A 23,271-nucleotide genomic window follows, 5' to 3' on the forward strand; every position below is an offset into this window, starting at 1 on the left:
CCGGCCACCAATCCGGGCAAGCCTTATATGGTTTTAAAGGTCTCCAACCCAGTTGCCTTACCCTAGAAGGACTCGGTCCAGTTTGCTTCAGGTGAGGAGAACCGGTCAGTTAGGGTTTTTTGCTTCAGGTGGAAGTTCTAAGGTTTTTTGTAATGTTTTCGTTCGATTGGCATAGTTAGGCTTGGAATTGGTATTTGTGCTAGTTAGGAAAGTTGTAGAAGGGGTTGAGAGGAAGATGCTGTCAAAATTTGGTAGGCATTGGAGGTCGCCGGAGTCGGCCTCCGGCCGTCGCTGTTTAGGGGATTTTTCATGGTTTTAAGTTGGTTATATTAAGGGGAGTTATTGATGAGAATTTTGGAATTTTTGGAGGAATTTTGGATAGGTTTGGGAATTTTTAAAGTTTGGTAATTTTTACAGATTAATAGGGTAGAATCCGGCCATGAGATTAATGTTGTGTAGTCTGTGGAATGGTGTATTTAAGGCTGCTGGTTTTGGTGTTGAGGTGTGGACCGTATCGAATTAGGATTATCGAAGTTAGGCCATGAGCATGGTTAAGGCTCACGTTTAATTTTGCCTATTTTGTGTAAGTATTGGATTTTTGGTTGGGAATTTAATTATACATTTGGAACAGGACGTGAGGAGGCTCGGGCAGAAGAGGCCTCGGATCGACATCAGGCTTAGGCCTATTTTGTGAGTGGACCTTTGTTTTAATTTAAAAGCATGTGATGCATTATATTGTTGATCAATTATTCTTCTGCTAAAATTGATTGCTTTCTTTGATATTTGGCAATTTTCATCTTTTGGAGAGTTACCGAAAATGAGATTTTCGGTGGATATGTATATTGGATGTTTATAAGTATAGTATGTATATAAATGCTAGCTACCCATACGTGCTTGGTCCGTCAAAATAAGGTAAAATTCTATTATGGCGTGACATGAGTGTTAGACACAAGCGTCATAGCCCTATATGAAAACTATTTTCTTATCTGGTTCATATAAGGAGTCCACAAGTATATACACCCGTCCTCTTCGGTCTTAATGAGGAAAAATTTCATTATGGTTTGACTTGAGCGTTAGACGCAAGCGTCATAGCCTTATATGAATTTCTATTTTTCTATTTTGTTCATAGAATTCGTAGAAGGAGTCTAACAAATATATATACAGACACATATTTTTATCTATAGTTTAGCCTAAGAGGCTCTATTTTATTGAGTTTTGGAGACTGGCCGGAGCTAGTCATGTATTTGCCAGTTTATGAATAAAAAGCTTTGAGTTGTCGCATGCAGCATAATTTCTATGGAAATTAAAATGGGAATGCATAATTATTTTTGTTAAATTTATTTTTGTCCACTCACTCTAACTGTTTCAAATGTTTTCTCCTGAGCCCTTTGTTTTAAATCGCCCAGTCTACAGAGTGTGGGTTGGATCTAGTAGGAGGCGATGCATAGTCACCTATTTCTCCACCACTTTTCACCAGTAGGTTACCTGTTAACCTACCAGCACATTTTCTTGCTTCTTCTGATTTTAGCAGCTCTGATTAACTTGAGGATAATGTATTTTAGTTCGGTTGTGTGCTAAGTCTTAGATTTAAATTTGAAATATTTGAAGGTTGAAGTTTGTTATCTTAATTGGATATTTAGTTGATAGATTTGAAGATGGTTTTATTGTTTTTATGGTGGTGGTTGTTTTGTGGGGAGCGGGTGGCTCCAGGAGTTGAGGTTGGGTTTGTTGTTTTAGGAGTGTTCTTTGAATTTTTTTTTTCAGGTAGGGTTGTCTATTTTTAATGGAGGTTATGCCAAAAATTTTGGTAAATTTTTCTTGGAGGTGAACCCTGCAAGACTTACTTCGGGTTTCAGGGTGAAATTCAGGGTGGGTCTTGACAACAATTAGATATGAACCCCAGACTACATTATCAGTTCTCCTCTCTTGGATGGTCAACCACTCAACCTATTCCCAAGTTTTGCACTTCTACTTGGGATTCAGACTTCAATTTTGCTGCTCGATTAAACTAATGGATGAACATAATTCTGTCGAACTTGAACCGTTCATGTTTATAACAGAAAAACGCAGTTTTGAGTGCCTTAATGATAACAAAATTGGCTGAAATTTTGCAGAGATAATCTATACATTAGTATCTAAATACTATACAGTGGAGATGTGAAAATTCGATTGAAAAATGAGTGTAAAGTGAATCCGCACCGTAAGAAATGCAGACGTCTGCAGCTGAGAAGCTATATATATATATATATACACACACACACATATATATATATATGTATATAGGATTTTGCTCAGCTGCGGACGTCCGCACCAATGGTTTTGGTGCGGATTTTCATTTTTGCACCACTTTTCGATCGAATTTCCTCATCTCCACCGTCTAGTATCTAGATAATATTGTATAGATCATCTCTGTAAAATTTCAGCCAATTTGGTAATCGTTAAGGCCCTCAAACTCGAAAAATAAATGGACGGACTGCATTCTGTCAAACATGAACCGTTCATGTTTATAACAGAAATACGCAATTTTGAGGGCCTTAACATCATCAAATTGGCTGAAATTTTGTAGAGATGATCTACACAATATTATTTAGATACTAGACGGTGGATATGAGGAAATTCAATCGAAAAGTGGTGCAAAAATGAAAATCCACACCAAAACCATTGGTGCGGACGTCCGCAGCTGAGAAGGGCTGTGTGTGTGTGTACATATATATATTGTTTTTCTTTTCGTATTAGATTAGATATCATTGTCCAAATTGGATTAGATGTTTACTCTAAATAGATCATTATAAAAGCACACTCTAGGATTATATTGTTTTTCTTTTCGTATTAGATTAGATATCATTGTCCAAATTGAATTAGATGTTCACTCTATATAGATCAAGGAGTACAGCCCCTCTATAAAAGCACTCTTTAGGATTTAGGGTAGTTTATTAAGTTCAACTATTCCAGTGCACGTTAAAATTAGATAGATAGTTCAACTATTCATGGCATCACTAGATCCAAACATGGATTTGTCTGCGGAAGATCTGGCGCTGAAGGAAAAACTGGAGTTGTATGTGAAGAGGGTTCAAGACCCTGATCCTGGGATTCAGATGATAGCTCTCGAGGGTATGAGGCACGAAATCCGTTCCTCAACAAGTTCAATGACTGCTGTTCCAAAGCCGTTGAAGTATCTTCGACCACATTACACAGCTCTGAAATCATATTACGAATTAATGGGAGCTTCAGATGTGAAGATAAACCTGGCAGATATACTATCTGTTTTGGCACTGACCATGTCTGCCGAGGGAGAGCCGGAAAGCTTGAAGTACAGATTGTTGGCTGGTTCAGACGGTGACATTGGTTCATGGGGACATGAATATGTGAGGAACTTAGCAGCAGAAATTACTCTAGAATATGCCGATAATGAGCTGCGTGTTCATATGAGTGATGAAAACCCTAGTTGTGACCAAATGAAACTAGTACGTCAGATTGTTGCTTTTCATATGAGGCACAATGCTGAAACTGAAGCGGTTGACCTGTTGGTTGAGATCGGAGATCACCTTCAACAGTTGCTTGAGCATGTTGCTAAGACGAATTTCAAGAAGACTAGTTTATATCTCACCAGTTCAGCAAGATACCTTCCTGCCAGACCGGACGACGCGTACTTAGCTTTGGATGTTGCATACAAGTTATATCTAAAATTTCGAGAGTATCCCAATGCACTTCAGATTGCGCTTCTCATTGATGACCACCGGTTGATTAAGGAAGTGTTTACATCTTGCGATGATGTGCTGTGTAAGAAACAACTTTGCTACATCCTTGCTCGGCATGGTGGTAATTACTCTGTGCTTGATGATGATGATGATGATGATGCTAACATGGATGGGGATAGCGATAATAACCGAGAGGCAATGCAGGACATTATCAATAACACTAGGCTCAGCGAAGGTTATCTTACCCTCGCTAGAGATCTTGAGGTCATGGAGGCCAAAACTCCACAGGACATATACAAGGCACACTTGCTTGATGGTCAAGTAAGTAGCAGTGTTGGTTCAGCCAGACAGAACTTGGCAGATACATTTGTTAATGCATTCGTAAATGCAGGGTTCGGTCAGGATGAGTTGATGACGACAGTGCAACCACCAAATGATCATTGGCTTTTCAAGAATAAGGAGCATGGAAAGATCAGCGCTGCTGCAAGTTTGGGTATGATTTCACTGTGGGATGTTGAGTCAGGATTTGCTCACATTGACAAGTACCTGCATAGTAACGACAACCATGTTATCGCTGGTGCGTTGTTAGGCATTGGAATTTTCAACTGTGGTGTCAGACATGAATGTGATCCGGCGCTGGCGGTTTTGGGGGAATATGTAGATAAAGAAGATCCATCTATCCGCATTGGTGCAATAATGGGATTAGGGATTGCATATGCTGGTTCTCAGAATGAGCAGATAGGTAGTCAGCTGACTCCTATACTTCATGACGCAAAAGCTCCACTTGATGTGGTCACATTCACTGCAATCTCATTAGGGTTGATATTCATTGGTTCATGCAATGAAGAGGTAGCTCAAGCCATCATACTTGCGCTAATGGATCGAACTGACGCAGAGTTGGGAGATCCCCTTGCTCGCCTAATTTCGGTTAGCCTTGGTCTCGTGTTCCTTGGAATGCAAGACAATGTTGAAGCCACAGCTCAAGTTTCACAGACATTTAATGAAAAAATCGGAAGACATTGTGATACGACTTTGCTTTCTTGTGCTTATGCCGGAACAGGAGATGTTCTCAAGGTTCAAACCCTTCTCGGCCATTGTTCGCAACATATTGAGGAGAAGGATGAGGATCACCACGGACCTGCTGTGCTTGGAATTGCTATGATAGCAATGGCTGAAGAATTGGGACTTGAAATGGCAATTCGTTCGTTAGAGCATCTTCTACAGTATGGACAACAAAACATCCGTAAGGCTGTTCCATTGGCGCTTGGTCTTCTTTGCATGTCACACCCAAAGGTCAATGTTATGGACACATTAAGCAGACTTAGCCATGATACAGATTCAGAAGTAGCAATGTCTGCGGTGGTCTCCTTAGGTTTGATAGGTGCAGGAACCAACAATGCCAGAATAGCCACCATGCTGCGCAATCTTTCGAGTTATTACTACAAAAGTGCTGACCTTCTCTTCTGCGTGCGTATTGCTCAAGGCCTTGTACATCTGGGAAAGGGTTTATCAACTCTAAATCCATACCATTCCGACCGTTTCTTGCTATCACCAGCAGCACTTGGTGGAATCATGGTCATGCTGCATTCATGCCTTGATATGAAATCCATTATTTTGGGCAAGTATCATTATGTTCTCTACTTCCTTGTCATGGCGGTGCAGCCAAGAATGTTGATGACTGTGGACGAGAATCTCAAACCCTTGTCTGTCCCTGTTCGAGTGGGAAAAGCTGTGGATGTTGTAGGGCAGGCTGGCCATCCAAAAACAATAACTGGTTTCCAAACCCACTCGACACCAGTTGTTCTGGCTGCCGGTGAGAAAGCCGAGTTGGTGAGTCGGAAATATATTCCCCTTTCTCCCTTCCTTGAAGGTTTTGTCATTTTGAGAGAAAATCTGGACTACAAGGAAGACTAGTGTTGTCAAGGATGACACCAGAGACCTACTTCTGATATTGGTGTTTTTCTTTCCTTCGTATTTTTTGTTTGTTTGTTTAAATTCTACATAAAAGAATGGTGCTATTGTAATCAGTTAGTTGAACACAAACAAGTAGTCTTGTATCTGCTCTTTGTAAGTATAGCTTAAAACTAATTACTTATTTACATAGTTGACCACTGTGTCTATCCGAGTTGTATCACAGAGTGCTTAACCGGCACTTGCTCCTTCTCAAGGGTTTCCAAGGATTTATCTTTTCAAGTAGTGTTACAATTGTTCAGTCAGAAAAATGACAAGTACAAAATTTATTCAACAGAACTCAAATTACTTACAAAGGTTGGTTGTAACAGCAATTTGTTGGTACTCTAGAACGATGATACCTTATAACAGTGAAAATGTCAAACAAATTACTGTTGATGATGTGGAGTGATTTATAGTACCAAGATGAGCATTCCAAGAAGAGCAGCAAATCGTAACATGAGGGGAAAAAAATATCGAGTTCTCAACTACTTGAATAGAAATCAGCTCAAAATTATAAAAATTCTCAGTGAGTCTATCTCTACAAGACATATTTCATACATATCGCAGATTACATGATTACTTCAGCCCGATCAGCAAGACATCAAATTTGTGCTGACCAGAGCTGAAGCACAGCGATATGTTGAACCACTTAATGGAGCTCAGACTTCCTGCTCATCAAGAAGATTCTATTTCCATTTGCGTGTCCTTCGCTGTAGATTGATTCTGCCAAAAAAAAAACCTCAGAATAAGCATGTAATACAGCTATAAATTTTACTCCCTGAAGTGGGAGTGCAGCAGATTTTTGCCTCAGTCAATACTGTACAACCATATATTTGCATTTATGATCCAAATAGATTATTTTGGTATCTATAAAACATTAATGTACCTTTGACTTCATAATTATTTGACTGTCAGAGAAGTATTGATTTGGATGGTTAATCCCAGCTTCGCATGATGTCCCATGGACAGCTTCAAACGTTAAGGTGCATGCCAACTGATACATACATCACCAAGTAGTCCACACATTTCAGTATCATGCTAGAACAAAAACAAAATAACTTCTTATAAAATTTACGCATCTGGTAACATTTAGCACCTGATAATGCTTATTCCGAACTTTGTTCATTACATCACTAAGAGCACGACTGTTAACTCCCATTCTACTGAGAGCAGCTGTCAGATTCTCTTCACTGTCACAGGAAAAATATTGTCAATACATATAATTTTAAAAACTTATCACTCTAGTAACTCCAAAATAGAAGTGGCCAGTACTAGTGAGCAAGTACTGTGTTCTCAAGGAGGAGTTGGAATAACTGACAGGAGAGAAGGAAATCCAAAGAAAATCGTTAAAGGAGGAAAATTATTTGGCACTATACTGGTACTGTGATGTTAGATGGTCTTTGTAGCAATGTGACTATCAAATAATATTTTTGCTGCAATAGTTCTATCCGATCCAAGATAACCAGTAATGTCCAGTAATGTCGTATATATGTCAAGTTTAGAGGTCATTTCTTTATGACTTTTAACTCACGGCCTGTTTTAGTCTTTTTAAACAGCATCCTGAAATTAAATTGTATCATAGAAAGTACCTGAAATGTCGATATGGGCATCCATGATGATCTCCTACGCCAGGCGTAGATGAGATGATCTTTTGACAGGAATAAGGCGTGTAATCCTGTAATATTCCAAAAGAAACATATTTGATGGTGATCATAACACACGGAACCATATGTTACAAGGTCTGAAAACAGTAATAACAACTGAAAGTTCGGTACATCTACGAATAACCGGAACGACAAACTGTAATTATGTTGAAATTTCCATATATAGTCAACAAATTCTAAGTATCCTATATAGAGTCATATAGCATCAGTAGACTCTTGACAATAGCAAGATTGATGTCATACCGTTCTTTTTCCTTCTCTTCCATAATTGTGGCGTATGCTATATGCATATTCTTTGTCAAACCTCTCGGCACCAACCTATTGCAAGATTAAGTAACAGGCATCAAATCAGAAAGTATGAAAATTGCAAAGACCAGATAAGTTGTACCAAAGCATTAAACTTGTATATTTTGCAAATTGAAATGCATGGCGGGTAACATGCTTTATCAAATAATAGTTGAAATTTTGTGCCATTATGGTGATGAAGAATTAGTAGATGAAATGCTCTAAGAACACTAAGGTCACCTTTCGTGAGAACTCAGCTCTCCAAAATGCAAGTGCATCATCCAGCTTTAACCCAACACCCTGCACATGGGAGGTTGAGTAAAACCACATGTCAACAGTTAACTAATTGAGAAACATGGGGTTACAATGACAGATTCATGATTATTATGAATACTTAGTGTGGTGCTTGTAAAATGTCGACTGATAGTTTCAGGCATAGTTATCTGTGCATTAACCAAAATCACCATCAACTTGACGCAACTCACATACACAATGAGCCTGTCCCATTTTAGATACTAACAGCTATTATCTTCATTCTATGTACAGAGAGATTAGACTGCCAAAGTAGTCCAGGAAGTACATAATAAGTGTTGTGGGCGACCACGAGTCCAAGAAGAACAATATGTATAGATTCCCAATTGACCAGAAGTGCAAAAATAGAATAAAGGATTTCAACTACATGCCTTTAATTGAAATGGCATTCATGCAAACACAGGAAGCAGACCACAATTCTCATCATCTTATTCCAATTCTATTATGTACACACTTAAACACAGGACGTAATAGGATTCATGGATTACATACCTTGAGAAAGAGACCCAGTTGCATTCTCCCTCCATGCTTTAGGTGATGGTCCTCTCTCAGCTGCAAAGAAATAGCATATCTAAAAATTAAAATAAAATAAAAGGGTCATATAAGAGCATCATGAGAAAAGAAGCAGATAATAAAGAGATGGGTTAATCAATCATCTTTCTGTGTTCCGTCTTTTGATTATCTACAAGATGCAGATAATCAGAAGAGGGAAGAACCGACCAGAAATACACAGAAAGCTGAATGAATGGCCAATTCTTTACCTTTTCAAATAGATGGCGCATGCACATAGGAAACGAGCTCTTAGCTATGTCATCAATGTCTCTTAATGATATCTCAGCAAATTCTTTTGGCTACAAAGACAATCAAAACTCCTAAATTAACTTCAACCTAAACAAAGTTGGACCTACGGGTAATAGACCAAGATAACACAAGGTGATGAACTACCTGAGAATAGTCCGGGCCCAGGTAGCTTGTTGAGAGGGCTTCAACTATCTAAACAGGAATGAAAGAACAATAGAGAGAATGTCAAAGACCAAACCAAAATAAATGCTGCTTTGACATACAAGGTTTGGAATCCAGAACTCACAGGAGTCAACCGATTTTTCTCTTGTTCTACGATAGTTGATGTCCACTTTCTGCAAACAGAAAGTTTAACTTCAGATAATTACAAAACTTCAAAACCTGATAACTTAGCTTTTGTTCTTTTTGTCTGTCACTTTATCTTGAAAGTACAAAATCAAAAATTTATGCATGTAAATAACTATCAGGCATAACCAGTAAGTTATTAAACATTCAAACAATAAGAGGATATATGCTTTGTGAATTTAAATAGCCAACATCACCTGTTAGTCAAAATCAATGCCTTTGACAGATGACTGCGGAAATGTGTGGCAACAAGGGAGACCACCTATAGTTGCGGGAGGGGGAGGGGAAGACAATAAAGGAAAATGATTATTATCCTCACTCTAGGGGTTAAGTGCAAGATTTAAAAGGAAGCATTAACTATAACCTGACTCATGGCTATATATGCATTCCCCTTGCTGATGTATACTCTACGGCTAGCGACAAGTTCGGGAACTTCTTCAAATGGTACCTTCATGAGGGGTGGGGAATAAGACATCAGATGAGATACGGTTCTTAATTTGATGACTAAAAGAGAAGGGAGGTAATATTAAACATTCCAAACTATATATTAAGACAACTCTAAATATCATTATTATCAAACATCTACTCTCGTGGCTAACATAGAAAGGGCTTGAAGCCCAAAGCCAGATAGACTTCAACAATTACTCCAATAATTTCTTTGTCTTTAATATTTGATGATATCCACAAATTGATACATAGAAAAAATACAATAGAAAATCAGACTATATTCTTGAGGACCACCATGGACTAACAAGAACGTCTGAAATGGTTTGTGGATACCCAACATACAAAAAAGTTGGAGGTATCCCACATTCCCACTAAAACAAGACCAGTTCTCATGATTCATGAATAAAAAGCTTAAAGAATAAGTTTACAGAATAGAAAACAAGTAAAGATGAACACACCTTGTAAAATATGGCATCAACTGCAAAAGAAGGAAAATAAGTCAAAGGAAACAAGTTAGAATGTAGACTGTAATAACAGAAAATGTATATTATCATTTTAGAAATATTTTTCAGAGAAATAATGTGGATATCCTTAAAACAAGTAGATGAGCATGATAACGCAAGACCTAAGAAATACCAGACACCTCACTACTGCACATACCCAATATGAAAAAAAAATTTGCCTCCAATTATCATTGCCATGATTCACAATATAGCAGAGACTTATTCTTAACTTAAAAGAATTGTGAAGACCATAAATACTGGACTTATTGAGATACGGTATGTGGCCAATCAAGTGAACAGAAACTCTTCCCCTACCAGTGGGTAAAGATTGACTCGTGGAACGCGCAACCTGGGCCAGTTTGTCCATTACACTCTGAAGAGGAAGATAAAAACTTTAGTGATTGCAGCATATACTAAGGTGCTAAAGATTTTAGGAAGTATCTGACTGTAATACATCTCAAAAGGTTCCAAAGTCCAATACAATGCAGGTTTCTGTATGTCAAGCTCATAGTACTACAAATTAATCAGAGTTATCAGTTATGTAACTACCTCGAGTTCTGAACTATCAACTTTCTTGTAGGCAAGACCAAATTCTGCCATGAGTGACCTCTGTAGACCCAAAATAACAAGTTTAAAACTGAAATCAGGAGAAACTGAGAAGCAAAATGAGAAACCATTTCAAAAGAACTTTGCCCATTACCTGAGCTTCAGGCCTTTCATTGCGAAAACGGTGGCGAAATAGGGCAGTCTCCATGGAAAGAAACCATTTCCTCAGTTCGTCCCTAAAATGCAGATCAATAAAGTAACAATTACAAAATCAGATTGAAACCAAGAATCGTTACGACTAACATGCTACAACAAAAAGGCAATGATAATGTCTTACGTTCTGCAATAAACAAGACGCAGAACAAAGTGCGATATAATGTCCTTGTTGATGGCCTCGGATGCCTGAGGATGCCTCATGTTTGCTTTCCAAAGATCATTTATCAATTTCTCCATTTCATCATGTTTCTTTCCTCTCGATAATCCGTCAGATATCCCTTTAAGCACTGCAAAACCCAATAATTTACCATCAACTAAAGCCTTACTTCCAATTAGCAACAAAAATTCTATCCATTCAATTTCAAACTATAGAATTCTATAAATTCAATTCAAATCAAACCACTCGAAAAGAGCGAATCCAAATCAACCAGAACTAATTGGAGTGAAGACCCAATGGAATTGAAGTAAGAAGTTAGGGTTTACCTCGGAGGCGATCGATGGCGAAAAGCTCGAACTCTTCGAGGCGGACATCGAGAGCCGGGGCGGAGCGGTAGAGGGGGAGAGTCGGGACGTCGTCGTATCCGACGGGTTTCCTGGATCGGACGGCTAACATTTTGTGGCAATTGGTTTCTGAATCGTCGGCCGGAGAAAGCTTTGATCTGGTTTCTTTCAGTTGCTAAAAGTATCAATTACAATTGTGGATGAGCGGCGCTTGGCATTGCTCTCTATCAGTTGGGGGACCCACTGCGTCATTTCTTTATTTATATTTGCGCGCCAAAACGGAAAAAAATGGCGGGAAACGTTCTGCCCGCCGCGAGTTTATGTGTCAGTGACAGAAATGTTCAGAAGTTGAGGGGCCAAAGTTTTATAAGCTCAAAGTTTAGGGACTAACCCCCGATTTCACTAAACTGGAAGACCCAAAAACTATAATGCGATCCATTAACGGACGCATTCTTTCTCAGAGACCCCAGTTTTTGCAGCTCCAGCTGACCAAGTGAGTTTCTCTTCAATTCCATCAATTTACGGCTTCCGATCTACGTCAATTTTCTGCTCTCTGTTTGCAAATCTCATCTAATTTTTCCGACGATTTAATGATAAAATCTTGCTCCCTTTTATCCACCAGTTTAGATTAGATTTCTTTAATGGTGAATGGATTATCTGCATTTGATCTGATACATACACATTCCAGAATATGATCTTTTCTAGAACCTAAATGATCTTGGTATTCGTCAGCATGAGAATGGTTCAGTATAAGGCTCAGATTTAATTTTTTTTTTTTTGTGAGATATATGATGTCATAAGCTCTGCTCTGAATCTTGTTGGTTACATTTTGGATCTTTACTTGTACTACTTTAGGTGATTTCCTTGATTTATTTTTATAGGAAGCGAATTGGATATGTTGAGTCTGACTGTGTTTTGATTCAGTTACTTACCTTGTAGGGAACGTAAAGTTTCAATTCACTGATGGATCCGATAGATGACTCCCTTAGGAAACAATTATCTGCTTTGTTGAGAGTTATACATGTGACGAGGTGTTGTAAAGAAGACAAAGTTCCATGCCAAATTGAAGAGGTTTATTTGAAATCTCAATCAGTTTTTGTAGTATTAACTTTACATAGTTTCTATTGCTCTATATTCAACAGCAAGGGTCATTTCTTTTATTATTTATCTGTCGCAGGGTCTCTTCTTGGGTTCCATAGGATCTGCACATAACAAGGATGAACTTAAAGAGTTAAACATCACACACATTTTGACTGTGGCTGGTTCATTGGCACCTGCTTATCCAAATGAATTTGTGTATAAGGTTTTGCATGGTAATAACTTTAATTTTCTCCTCTTTTCATTCAATGTCTATTGCTCTACATGTCTTCTAGGTTTCTGAACTACAAGCTGCATTGTGAGATAATTTGTTTTTATTTATTGTCTTGAAGTTTCTTGTTTCATTTACTCATTCTACTATGATCTAACCTTTTGTTTTGTATAGTTGTGATAATTGCTTAGCTTTTTTATTATTATGTACCTGCCTCAGCTTAATCAAACAACTATTGCCCTAACAGCATCTCATCCATATCATAGTTATTGCTCCGAACCAAGATTGTGGAACTGATTTGAATTTTTTGTTTGGCGCTCTTTCAAACTTGAGGTAGTTGCGGACAAAGAATCGACAGACCTGAAACAGCACTTTGATGAATGTTTCAATTTTATTGAAGAAGCTAAAAGATCTGGTGGTGTGTTGGTTCATTGCTTTGTGGGAAAATCCAGGAGGTAATTATCTCTCCCTGCCTGAACCATTTTTTCCAGATTATCTATCGCTATGATTGTCAAGCATTATCCTATTCCATAAGAGCGAATCCTTGAAATATGATTATACATGATCTCCACAATAACTAGCCTTAAGTATTTCTAATTCTTATGAATTCTTAGAATAGAGGATCAGTAAACTCATTGTGATAGAAAACAGAACAAGTATGCAGTTTAAATTGCTGGTTTTAACTTTTACGCAATCTTTTGATATTTCTATTTGCGATAATAAAACAGAACAATTTTAGTACATTGAGTTTCTGAGTTTAACTTTACCTAACCTTGATCAAGGTCACAAGTCTGGTAGTTTTACCTTATTTGGTTGAACATGGATCAGAGTTGAGCTGTACCCAACGCTCGTTAACTTTTGAGTGAAAACACGTCGATTGTTTATTACTTCATATAATTGGAACTTGGGCACTACTACAATGTATGACTTTTATGAGCTGGAGTTGGACTTAACTATTATTTGACCTTGCAGTGTGACTATTGTTCTTGCTTATCTGATGAAGAAGCATGGTATGAGTCTATCTGAAGCTCTTGAACATGTGAAGAGCAGACGGCCACAGGCATCTCCCAATACTGGTTTTATGTCACAACTGCAGGCCTTTGAAAGGTTCCTTCATGGTGCGTTGTTACCATTACTCTTTTTAACCAATAGGTGTATACTATTACCTAAACTAGCTGGAGTTGTATGCCTACTCTTTTATTCCATGAAACATATGCATTCTCCTGTGCCAAACTCTTTTTAACCAATAGGTGTGTTATGAAGAAACCTTGTGGGTTAAAATGTTTTTCATCTAATGTAGCCTGTCCAGTGTAGAATAATGCTTATATTAGTAGATTCTGTTATATGATGTCATGTAAGTCGGGCCATGAAATAATAACTGATCTAGAGAATAACATTTCCAGGTAGAATTAATAAAAGGTTCAGCTAGTGCAAGTGAGGCAAGCTATCCTATCTTTGTCTCGTGTGAAATATTCTGCAGTTTTCTGACTACAGAATTCATTGTTATCACCTGAGCTGCATGGTGTCATTACTTACTTGTTTTTCTTTGTTTACATTTTGCAATGAATTTTGTTCTAATTGTGTTTTCCACAATTTTCTTTCTACTTCAGAAAATGAAGAAAACAAGACAAATTGAAGGACTTCAACTATATGAGGAAAGACTATACCTTGAAGCACATAGTCAGTTTACAGTAGTTACCTTGACGAAACTTTTTGTGTTAGAATTTCTATAGTTTATCAAATATGAAAAGAATGAACAGCCCTGTTCTGGTGATTAAAAAGTAGATTGTGAATAACTAGGATATAGTTTATAGTTTGATAAACTAGCCATGTGAAGATGATATTATACACAATGAAGCAAGAAGGGTGAAAATCAGTCTGCATTTACTATGAACAACAGTGTATGGATCTTGTGGGTATACTTAATATGGAGCAACTGAGGCTTCTGGTATTCGTTACATGAATCTGGTTTCTGTTAGTAGTGCTTGAAGTTGAAGGAATCTATATATTTTGGGATGGATGTCGATCCTCGGAACATTTTCATTTTTGTAGACATTTACAATGAACCTTGAAACTCCTACAACTTTCTACTGCAACTTCTGCACAAACTTAACAAGAGTAGTTAGCAAGCTGTAACGGCTTGCACTGTGTTTCCTTCTCTCTCATTCTTTACTGTATAATAGTTTTGGGCGTGACCCCTTTTATGTATGCCCTAGAGTATTAATATCACCAGAATGTCATACCAGTTCAGTGATGTTGATGGATATTCCCTGTGTCTCTTTATGTCTCGAGGTCCTAGGGGGTCTTACCCGCCCAACCATTTTGTTTTCTTCCTACAGTAGTAAAGGCCTAAAGGGAAAGAGAATGCTAGTAACCTAAAGGCCCAATGTGGTCTAATCGTTGGTTACCCTCTTAACCGATCATTCTACTTCCCACTAATTGTTCTTGGCTACTGCATGCCCCAATATCGTTCAATACTCTTAACGGGGTCATCTTTACACAAACAATCAACTAAACCCAAACAAGTATTTCATTCACTTACTATCGAGAGTAAGGTAGAAAGCCACATTGGTTACATTAGCAAGTTAATAACACACCTTTCAAGTCAATATTTGCACCGATGTGTACGAGAGTATCTTAACAAAGCAATCACTTTTATATACCACATTGATCTCCAATCCAATAAACTGTGTAGACACTAAAATAACAACAATAGGAGTCAAATGAAAATCCGAAGATGATCATTCCATGAAATGAGATCTGATGTAGGACAAGATTGGACCAAATTTAGACAGGAAAAAAAAATCAAAAAGCGGCGAATAATCAAGAAGAATGATCTAAATATCAGTAATTCTCGTGTCAAGAGGTTGCTAAACGCTGGAATATTCAAGATGTTATTTTGGACTTTCCGGGTTGCTCGTGCGAAATCTGATTTTCAGAAGCAAATCTGACCTGAAGTAACTTTTGACCAGAATGTGAATATCTGTTTAGAACGCATAATACATTTCTGGAATGGAAACGACGAGACTTACAAAACTCACGTACTTTAGTGAGTCTCACTTTAGTGAGTTCTGTCAGATTTAGGACAAAAGATATATATCGTTTTATTAATCCGATTCGGCATTTAGTATTATTTTAGGTTTTTTTTCAGTTTATTTTGGATTTTGTTTTCTTTTAACCTATGGGCTTTTAGGCTTGGTTGTTAGTTGCCCTAAGGTTTAGTTTCTCCTACATAAGGACCATTAATCGGTTGTAGTCATCAGCTTTTAAAATTAATAAACTTTTAAGTTAATTATCTCAAATTCTCTGGTGGATTCCAAATTCTCTCGTGGATTCGAAAAAACCAGACTTGTAGATTCAAGTCTATTGTTAGTGGATTCCAACGTTTATATTTACGCTGCATCAAGATCACAAAGGGAGTTAAAAGAGAAGAACGTAGAAATATCATAGTTACTAGCATATAATATGCTCATTTAATTAAAGCACATGATCAATCCTAGCTAGCTAGGTATATATAAAGTCGGAAGATCAACTTGCAGCCCACAACCACCCAATTTTGCTGTTGTTTTGGTGTCTCTCGCTTCACTCTTAATGTTTCTGTGGCTATGGAAAACCTAAATATGATCACTACTTCATACAAGTTAGTAGTAGAACTAACAACATGAAGAGGTGAGCATGCGATGCATGATATGTAGAGAAGAGAGTAGCGATATATAAATGTGCATGGGAAATGAAAGATAAGCATAAGTAACTAGTAGTAGTACTACTCTTACTCTTGCTACTCTTGCTGTATCGAGCGTCTTCCTTATGTTTACTGCCCACGGGGGCACGTAGTTGGACCCAATCTCATAACTTGAGACGCGTAGTAATATAGTCGTCTCTCTCTCTCTCTCTCTCTCTCTCTCAAGAGAAACACACACACACAGAAATGGAGTAAAAATATCTTCACGAGAATGCGACATGGAGCATTTAATATGAACACAACAGGTGGTTTCGGCAAGCCGACCCTAAACTCTTTCCTTGTTTCAATGTATCTTTTGTAGTATAAATAGCAGAGTTTTCGAGTTCAAACAAAGTGGCTGATGAGATAGAGAGGATAAAAGAGCTAGAGAAACATAGAGACAGATCGATAAAGCTTTCATTTGTTGAACCAGACCAGAAACCATGTCTCACATAGCTGTGGAGAGAAACAGAAGGAAACAGATGAACGAACACCTCAAAGTTCTACGCACTTTAACCCCATGTTTCTACATCAAAAGGGTACCCTTAATTACACTTTGTTTTTGCTGGCTTCAATCCTACACAAGACCCTTACAAAGAACCGGGAATTTTTAAGAAAATATATGTTTTTTCTTGTTAATTACTCTCTTATCTGTTAGTATATATGATTCAAACTAAATCAGTTTGTGTTAAACTTGTTGTTAATGGCAGGGAGACCAGGCATCAATCATAGGAGGTGTGATAGAGTTCATCAAGGAGTTGCATCAAGTATTGCAGTCTTTGGAATCTAATAAACGCAGGAAGAAGCGCCTAAGCCCTAGCCCTAATCCAAGCCCGAGGCAGCCACTGCTACTATTGCCACCTACTCCGCCGCCCCAGCTTGATCAAAACCCTAAATTCAATTTTGGGTTAATCGATCAGAATCATGACCGTGCGGTCAAAGAACTAGGAGCATGCTGCAATTCTCCGGTGGCAGATGTCGAAGCGAAAATCTCAGGGTCCAACGTGGTGTTGAAGATAATATCCAGGCGGATTCCAGGTCAAGTTGTGAAGATAATCAGTGTGCTGGAGAGGTCTTCATTTGAGGTCCTCCATCTCAACATCAGTAGCATGGAAGACACGGTCCTGTACTCTTTTGTGATCAAGGTACTAATCTTGCCTTATACAATAAACTAACCCTTTTCTTTTAAAGGAAACTAACCTCTATATATAAATCATGAATTATCATAAACTATCCAGGACAAGCTATAAAATTATATACAGATACTTGATGAGTATTTCCAGTACGTCTTCGACACAAGAGAGTGAAGAGACAATTACTGGAAGACATTTTAGGGTTTCCTAATTAATTACCCTCGTACGTAGTTTTTGATCGAAGATTATTTGAAGAACCTATTCTGAATCTCATCCTCATCAAGTGCAAAACTAAAGTGATTTTGAATCCAAAAAGGACTGAACTGCATGGTATACGAATCATGATCGTAGGAATATACCTAAAATTTCTCACTTATATCAGGATCACAAATAATTAACTAAGCTATATTGATTCCATTTTCGATTTTGAATATAGAAGGCATGGTGACGACTCATGATCGTCGTGAAATGTTAGTATGCAAATATTGGTTACCCGGCCTTGAGCATTAATAATATTGATAGAATATTATAGTTAGTAATAAATCAAAATTATATAACGATGAACATGCAATCGTACTTTGATCATTTTTCTTGTTTACTTTCTTGCAGATAGGACTGGAGTGTCAGCTGAGCGTAGAGGAATTGGTTCTTGAAGTTCAACAGAGCTTGCGGTCGGACACTGCTTAACTAAGCAGCAGATCGATCGAGGACATGAACCAAACGTTAACAAAATAACCGAAGGACATATAGTTAGTTTGATCGATTCGGTACTGGTTAAGTTAGTTTGATGCATGGTTAATTTGCTATAGTATGCATATGAATTGGGGAGAAAATCGTTTCACTGAAGAATGTTGGAATAAGAAGCAATGCGCTTCTGCGTTAAGTATGAACTATCTTCTTTTGGTCTGCTTATAAGAACTATTTAAAGACTTATTTATTCTTATAGTCTTATTACATGCATGATACGCCACCACTTACTTCATCTCGTGGAAGAGTGAAATGGGAGAGTAAATTAATTCTATCTGAAACAATCACTGTACGTAGGTCTTTAATATATGTATCATATTGCTGAAATATACATACAAATAACATGTATGCATATATATACTCTGTGGAACAGGATCGATCTGCATTACTGATCGAGTCCGACTGGATCACTGATCAAGTATTCATCATTCAACTATTCACCAACGTTGGTGGGTATTGTGTGATTAAATATCGATCAGATTTGATTCTGCATGTTAAGATGATGATGTGTACTGGCTACAATAATGATGGGCAGGAACTAGCAACTCTTTCTCTGCAGTGAAGTAATGGAAAAATGTTCATCATTGTTTTGCCAAAGTAGTAGATCGATGGCATGGAAGGATCTATATATTGATACATTGTCCTAAGGCGCAGCACTAATCATATAAGTTGAAAAATAAAATGCTGATAAATAAATAAAAAGAAGAGAATATATGTGAAATTGCTCTTATCAACCTCTATATATAGAGTCTCGAGTTGAACAGGTTTCTCGGTCTTAATTTCTTGCTTTTCTTTTGGTCTGCTACGAAAGGGCTGTTGAATTTATCTCTCAAGATGTCTGTAACAAATTAAAGAAGAAGAAAACATTCACTACTAAAACGTACGTCTACACTACTATCTATTACGTACTAAACATACCAGAAAAGTTTACAGTATAGACCAACTTCCTACAGTCGTATCTTCGTAGTTTACCTTAAAAGAATGTGATAAGAATTCACTTGCAAACCATGCACTTTAGGCCTCGAATCCGCTCATATATTCGGATCAAGAGCCATTATAAACAAGAACATTTCGACCATCCAGTATGCTAACAACTGCATCAAACTAGGTTATATGCTATCAATGGCTCAATGCCACTTACATGATCAATACTCCAACAACGATAAAGAGCCAATTACATTAATCCCAATCCAAAGTCGAGCCATCAAGATAAAGAGTGGGATCAAAAGCATGTACTGCATTGTGGGCATTTGGGGTTGAAAGATTTAGGGGATAGAGATGGGTTCGATCAGTTCTTTGTGGGCCTTATCCCTTAGAACAGTGCACTGCAACCTTCTACCTGCTCTTTTGACATTGCAAGTGTTCCAAAACATCCGCACTAATCGATCAGTAAGTGACCAACTCTGTAGCCTCACAGCAACTTCTTTCTTTCTAAATGTCTACTCTTTTGTAGCCAGTGACAGTGATAATGAACCTAATTTTGGCACCCAGACTATATGATTGGATTGCGAAATATCTAAGTGGGTTAATGTGTTAACTAAGCAAACTATAACTAATCTTGAAAAAGCAACAGAAAGTAAAGCATTCAAAAAGCCACAAATCCGTGATTAATTAGCTGCTCATGTCTTTGTCCCTAGGCCTACATGAACTAATTAATCTAGTAAAACTCCACTTTCTCTCTTCTACTCCACCACATGCCTTCTGCCGCCATAGCCGGAGTTTAAGGGGTGCCAATGCAAGCACTCAAGCAGTCGCTCTCAAGTAAACAAGTGAATGAAATATGAATTTCATGCCTCAAAATAAAAAACAAATATTGATGCATGTATTTTCAAGCATACCGATTATATTAACGCCTACAAAATCGGTTACATATATATATTATCTTTCGAGTTTTAAATATAATAATTTGGTTTAATTACATGTAAATGTGTAAAATAAATGTTGTAAATTCGTTGTCAATGTTGTAAATTTGGTTAAAATGAATTATAATTTTTCCCTGATTAATCGTAAATGAGTGTATATGATATATCTCGGTCCTATACAGACAATCCCGCTAAACGATTTTAAGTCATGAACTCATCGTACAATTAGCTAATGTTTTCTCGAGCCTGCCCTAGATGGGTCCATGCATATTATAGGATTTTGATCATAAAACCTTCAAGTTCATGATTACTAATTCACACTTTGACAGAGAGTAGTAAGTACAAATAATCCACTGCATGCCGTGTGTTGTGAATAGTCATTTTCATTTCCTGCTAAATTGTTCTGCATCATATATCATAATGATTGGAACAGCTCAAGAACACATACATACAGACTCCATAATTGATAATTTCATGATCTGATCAGAATCCTACCACGTGAACACCAGAAGATTAAATCTGAAGCAAGATTGACATGAAAAGACATGTAAATCATGATTGCTTGGGTAAGTTTTATTTTGGAGAAACATTCATGATCTATTCCATTACAATTTGACCTGAAACACACCCCATTCATGAAAAGGAATTACTGATTTGATGCATTTTGTTCTTTCTACTTTCTAGCTTTGGCTTCTTTTATGTTTTTACTGTCAACCCAGAACAAGATTTTATTGAGTGAGTGAGGTAGAGCCAAAATCTGTAGCAGCAAAATAAATCCTAATTGTCATGAACACTCCCAGCCAAAGTGGTCCAAGAGCTATGAAATTTTGCACCCAAATTATTGCAAGTAGCAGCCAAAATTTTGTTGAACCATAGATCACTAACAGTACTCCATTGTTTGAATTTATCTTATTCCCTAACTTTACATAAATTACATAACCATGTAGAAATTCCTAAATACAACTCACGTCTACAGTATCAGTTTGGCTAACTAATTATCAATCCACGACTCATCAACCAATCGAGTCATGTCTTCATTCGAGAGGTTGCCTAGTTGTAGTTGTGTGAAGATTCTTCTTGTTCAACGAGTCCATGCATATTCGACTCAGAACGTATCGTTTCTAATAACAAAATCCTATCTGTATAATTTGTTGTATATGTAATTCAGACGGTAAATAGGAACAATTATGAATTCAAATGAAAGAAATGGTCAAACCACAAATTTAAGGATAATTAAGCAGATCCTACGCTGACCTTCATTCCCGCACTGCTAGTGAGAGTGATGCAAAACCCTAACCCTATCTTTCTGCTGACAAAAAACGACATCATCATGGCACAGCGGAGCTTCCGCGCGTGACGGCACCCTCGTCGTCACCGGCCGGGAAGTCCCAAGTACCACAACCCTCATCATCACCGCCACGTGTACGGCCACAGAGAGGGGAGTGGCTTTGAGAACTGAGAAGAGTGGGAGAGAGCAATAATGAAGGGGAATGGCTGTGGTCTGGTGTGGTCACTGTGGTGGGGTGCACTTTGGGCTTCTTAAACCCGGGCCGTACAAAAGAAAGAAAGATTCCCGCGGCAAATGGGCTCACCTGACCCGGACCTACTACAATTACTGCTCTCACTACTCTAATCTGTGTCCAGTGACAAGTCGTCTGAAACTCCGCACAGTAACTGACAACTTTTGCCGTTACTTTGCTCACGTCATCCTCCCTCGTCCTCTTCTTCCCCATTACATCGGCTCCGCTTCTCGGCTCGCCGGCTCCTTTTTAAATTACTTTCTTTTTGCTGTTTTGCAATCCATTTTTACAGCGCTGTCCTTGTAAATTTGTAATTACTATATAACCTCAATATGTGAAATTTTCTGGTGTACCAGGTACATACGTTTTCACCTTTCAACCTCGACAAGAGACGAGAGTTAATACTTGATACACAGAAACGCAGTTAACTTTTCTTTTTCTATCTTCCTCTTCTTGGGTTCAGGTATATTGCATTATTCTAAATTCTCGTTCTCGTAATTTTCCAGAACAGATGTAGACGAGAGTATGCAGCAGATCGGCATTAGATACTGTGCGGCATGTCGCAAATTCATCACCCAACCCAGTACACTGTGTCACGCCGAGAACAATAATTTCTTTGCCAATTTCTTACGCTAAACTCATCTCTTTTCTCTCTTACCTCAACTCCTCTGCCTCTACAAATCAGGTAAAGCTCATCACTGGATTAAGTATCAAGGTCATTGCCCATAAAACAGAGGGCCCGAGTTGGTAAATGCATGTAAAAGCTTATTAGAATAGAATCATAGATTAGCTACCTAGCTTTTGCTTCTGCTTTTCTCTCTTTCTCTGTATAGCTTAGCTGTTGTGTAAGTAAACATGTACTCAGATTTAGAATCACAATGCTTGATCAGATCAGTCAGTACTAATATGCAGCAGCAGCTGCAGCTGCAGCAAAGAAAAGATCGATGCTTTCAGATTCTCTCGTAAATATGAAACAGATTCGGTTGCTGGGGTTAGGTTTGCTTCTTCAGCTAACCGAGCTTCACTAGTCCTTTTCTTGTCTTGCTTTTGGGTCCCCTTTCTCCATTGATGAAGAGAACGGTGCCACTTACAGATCAGAGGAAAAAACCGATTGAGATTAATTAGCTGTGTTTGCAGGTGTTAACAGTTAACGTATTGGTGTAGAAAAAGAGATAGAGAAATTGAATTTTTTTTTTTTTTTGAAAGATTTTAAGAATAATTGTTGTGATCGATGCAGTGTTTCATTTTCAAGAGGAGAGATCAGACATGAGACATGTCATGTGTGGTGTTCGTCTGTTATGATTGAGAACACTTCCTAAGTTGGGAGGTATCCAAACTTTTCCATGTCAAGTTGTCAACGACTACAATATCATTTTCTTGGCCTTTCGCCATGTTTTTTGTATCAAGATTGTTTTTTGCTTTTGGAATTTCTGTGCTAAGCTCCATCCAATATGAATGTTCTAAAATCACATCCCAGCATGAATCACCAATCACAATCTCTTACGTTTATTTCTTGAAAACAATAAGGGGTGAAGTACAAATAAATACACAAATTTTGGGGCTCATTCTAAATAAATACTCTGTTCATAAATTATTTCAAATAAATATCCGGTTATGCAAATTCTTAAGTCTGTTAGACCTTCCGTTAAAACAACCGTCAACTTCTCTACGGTGACCTTTCAAATCTTATTGATAATACCATTTTGTT

At 37.8% G+C, this 23,271-nt stretch overlaps 4 protein-coding genes across 4 annotated transcripts; 3 read left to right on the forward strand and 1 right to left on the reverse strand.

The window, feature by feature from the left end:
• The first annotated feature begins 3,008 nt into the window (after positions 1-3,008).
• LOC101309828 (26S proteasome non-ATPase regulatory subunit 2 1A-like) lies at positions 3,009-5,612 on the forward strand. Its single transcript, XM_004298123.1, has one exon. The coding sequence runs from the start codon at positions 3,009-3,011 to the stop codon at positions 5,610-5,612; it is 2,604 nt and encodes an 867-aa protein (XP_004298171.1).
• Positions 5,613-5,911: 299 nt separating this feature from the next.
• On the reverse strand, positions 5,912-11,383 carry LOC101315425 (probable DNA primase large subunit-like). Its single transcript, XM_004296892.1, has 18 exons — positions 11,254-11,383; positions 10,892-11,057; positions 10,709-10,790; positions 10,558-10,617; positions 10,324-10,381; positions 9,964-9,983; positions 9,423-9,506; positions 9,256-9,320; positions 9,000-9,048; positions 8,858-8,905; positions 8,674-8,763; positions 8,405-8,464; positions 7,841-7,900; positions 7,559-7,633; positions 7,241-7,326; positions 6,748-6,841; positions 6,538-6,645; positions 5,912-6,374 (listed from the first exon to the last, which is right to left on the reverse strand). Exons 1-18 carry the CDS (start codon positions 11,381-11,383, stop codon positions 6,327-6,329), a joined length of 1,383 nt encoding a protein of 460 aa, XP_004296940.1. The 3' UTR covers positions 5,912-6,326.
• A 347-nt stretch (positions 11,384-11,730) lies between these two features.
• On the forward strand, positions 11,731-14,623 carry LOC101290945 (dual specificity protein phosphatase 1-like). Its single transcript, XM_004296893.1, has 6 exons — positions 11,731-11,764; positions 12,196-12,342; positions 12,449-12,584; positions 12,918-13,035; positions 13,553-13,698; positions 14,191-14,623. The coding sequence occupies exons 2-6, from the start codon at positions 12,235-12,237 to the stop codon at positions 14,214-14,216; spliced, it is 534 nt and encodes a 177-aa protein (XP_004296941.1). The 5' UTR covers positions 11,731-11,764; positions 12,196-12,234; the 3' UTR covers positions 14,217-14,623.
• A 2,121-nt stretch (positions 14,624-16,744) lies between these two features.
• LOC101291229 (transcription factor MUTE-like) lies at positions 16,745-18,314 on the forward strand. The gene is made up of 3 exons (XM_004296894.1): positions 16,745-16,840; positions 17,012-17,446; positions 18,044-18,314. Exons 1-3 carry the CDS (start codon positions 16,745-16,747, stop codon positions 18,119-18,121), a joined length of 609 nt encoding a protein of 202 aa, XP_004296942.1. The 3' UTR covers positions 18,122-18,314.
• The last annotated feature ends 4,957 nt before the right edge of the window (positions 18,315-23,271 follow it).

The sequence above is a fragment of the Fragaria vesca genome, linkage group LG4 (genome assembly GCF_000184155.1).
Source record: "Fragaria vesca subsp. vesca linkage group LG4, FraVesHawaii_1.0, whole genome shotgun sequence".
Lineage (NCBI taxonomy): Eukaryota > Viridiplantae > Streptophyta > Magnoliopsida > Rosales > Rosaceae > Fragaria > Fragaria vesca.

What these genes read in the sequence shown, in the direction of transcription:
- LOC101309828 (XM_004298123.1), top strand. Translation starts at nt 3,009, where the DNA reads ATGGATTTGTCTGCGGAAGATCTGGCGCTGAAGGAAAAACTGGAGTTG.
- LOC101315425 (XM_004296892.1), bottom strand. Translation starts at nt 11,383, where the DNA reads ATGTTAGCCGTCCGATCCAGGAAACCCGTCGGATACGACGACGTCCCG. An exon ending in CGCCATCGATCGCCTCCGAG is followed by an intron (nt 11,058 to 11,253) that starts GTAAACCCTAAC and finishes TGGGTTTTGCAG; the next exon opens with TGCTTAAAGGGATATCTGAC. An exon ending in TTGATGCCATATTTTACAAG is followed by an intron (nt 9,507 to 9,963) that starts GTGTGTTCATCT and finishes CCCCTCATGAAG; the next exon opens with GTACCATTTGAAGAAGTTCC.
- LOC101290945 (XM_004296893.1), top strand. Translation starts at nt 12,235, where the DNA reads ATGGATCCGATAGATGACTCCCTTAGGAAACAATTATCTGCTTTGTTG. An exon ending in TTTGTGGGAAAATCCAGGAG is followed by an intron (nt 13,036 to 13,552) that starts GTAATTATCTCT and finishes TTGACCTTGCAG; the next exon opens with TGTGACTATTGTTCTTGCTT. An exon ending in CTTTGAAAGGTTCCTTCATG is followed by an intron (nt 13,699 to 14,190) that starts GTGCGTTGTTAC and finishes TTTCTACTTCAG; the next exon opens with AAAATGAAGAAAACAAGACA.
- LOC101291229 (XM_004296894.1), top strand. Translation starts at nt 16,745, where the DNA reads ATGTCTCACATAGCTGTGGAGAGAAACAGAAGGAAACAGATGAACGAA. An exon ending in CATGTTTCTACATCAAAAGG is followed by an intron (nt 16,841 to 17,011) that starts GTACCCTTAATT and finishes TGTTAATGGCAG; the next exon opens with GGAGACCAGGCATCAATCAT. An exon ending in TGTACTCTTTTGTGATCAAG is followed by an intron (nt 17,447 to 18,043) that starts GTACTAATCTTG and finishes ACTTTCTTGCAG; the next exon opens with ATAGGACTGGAGTGTCAGCT.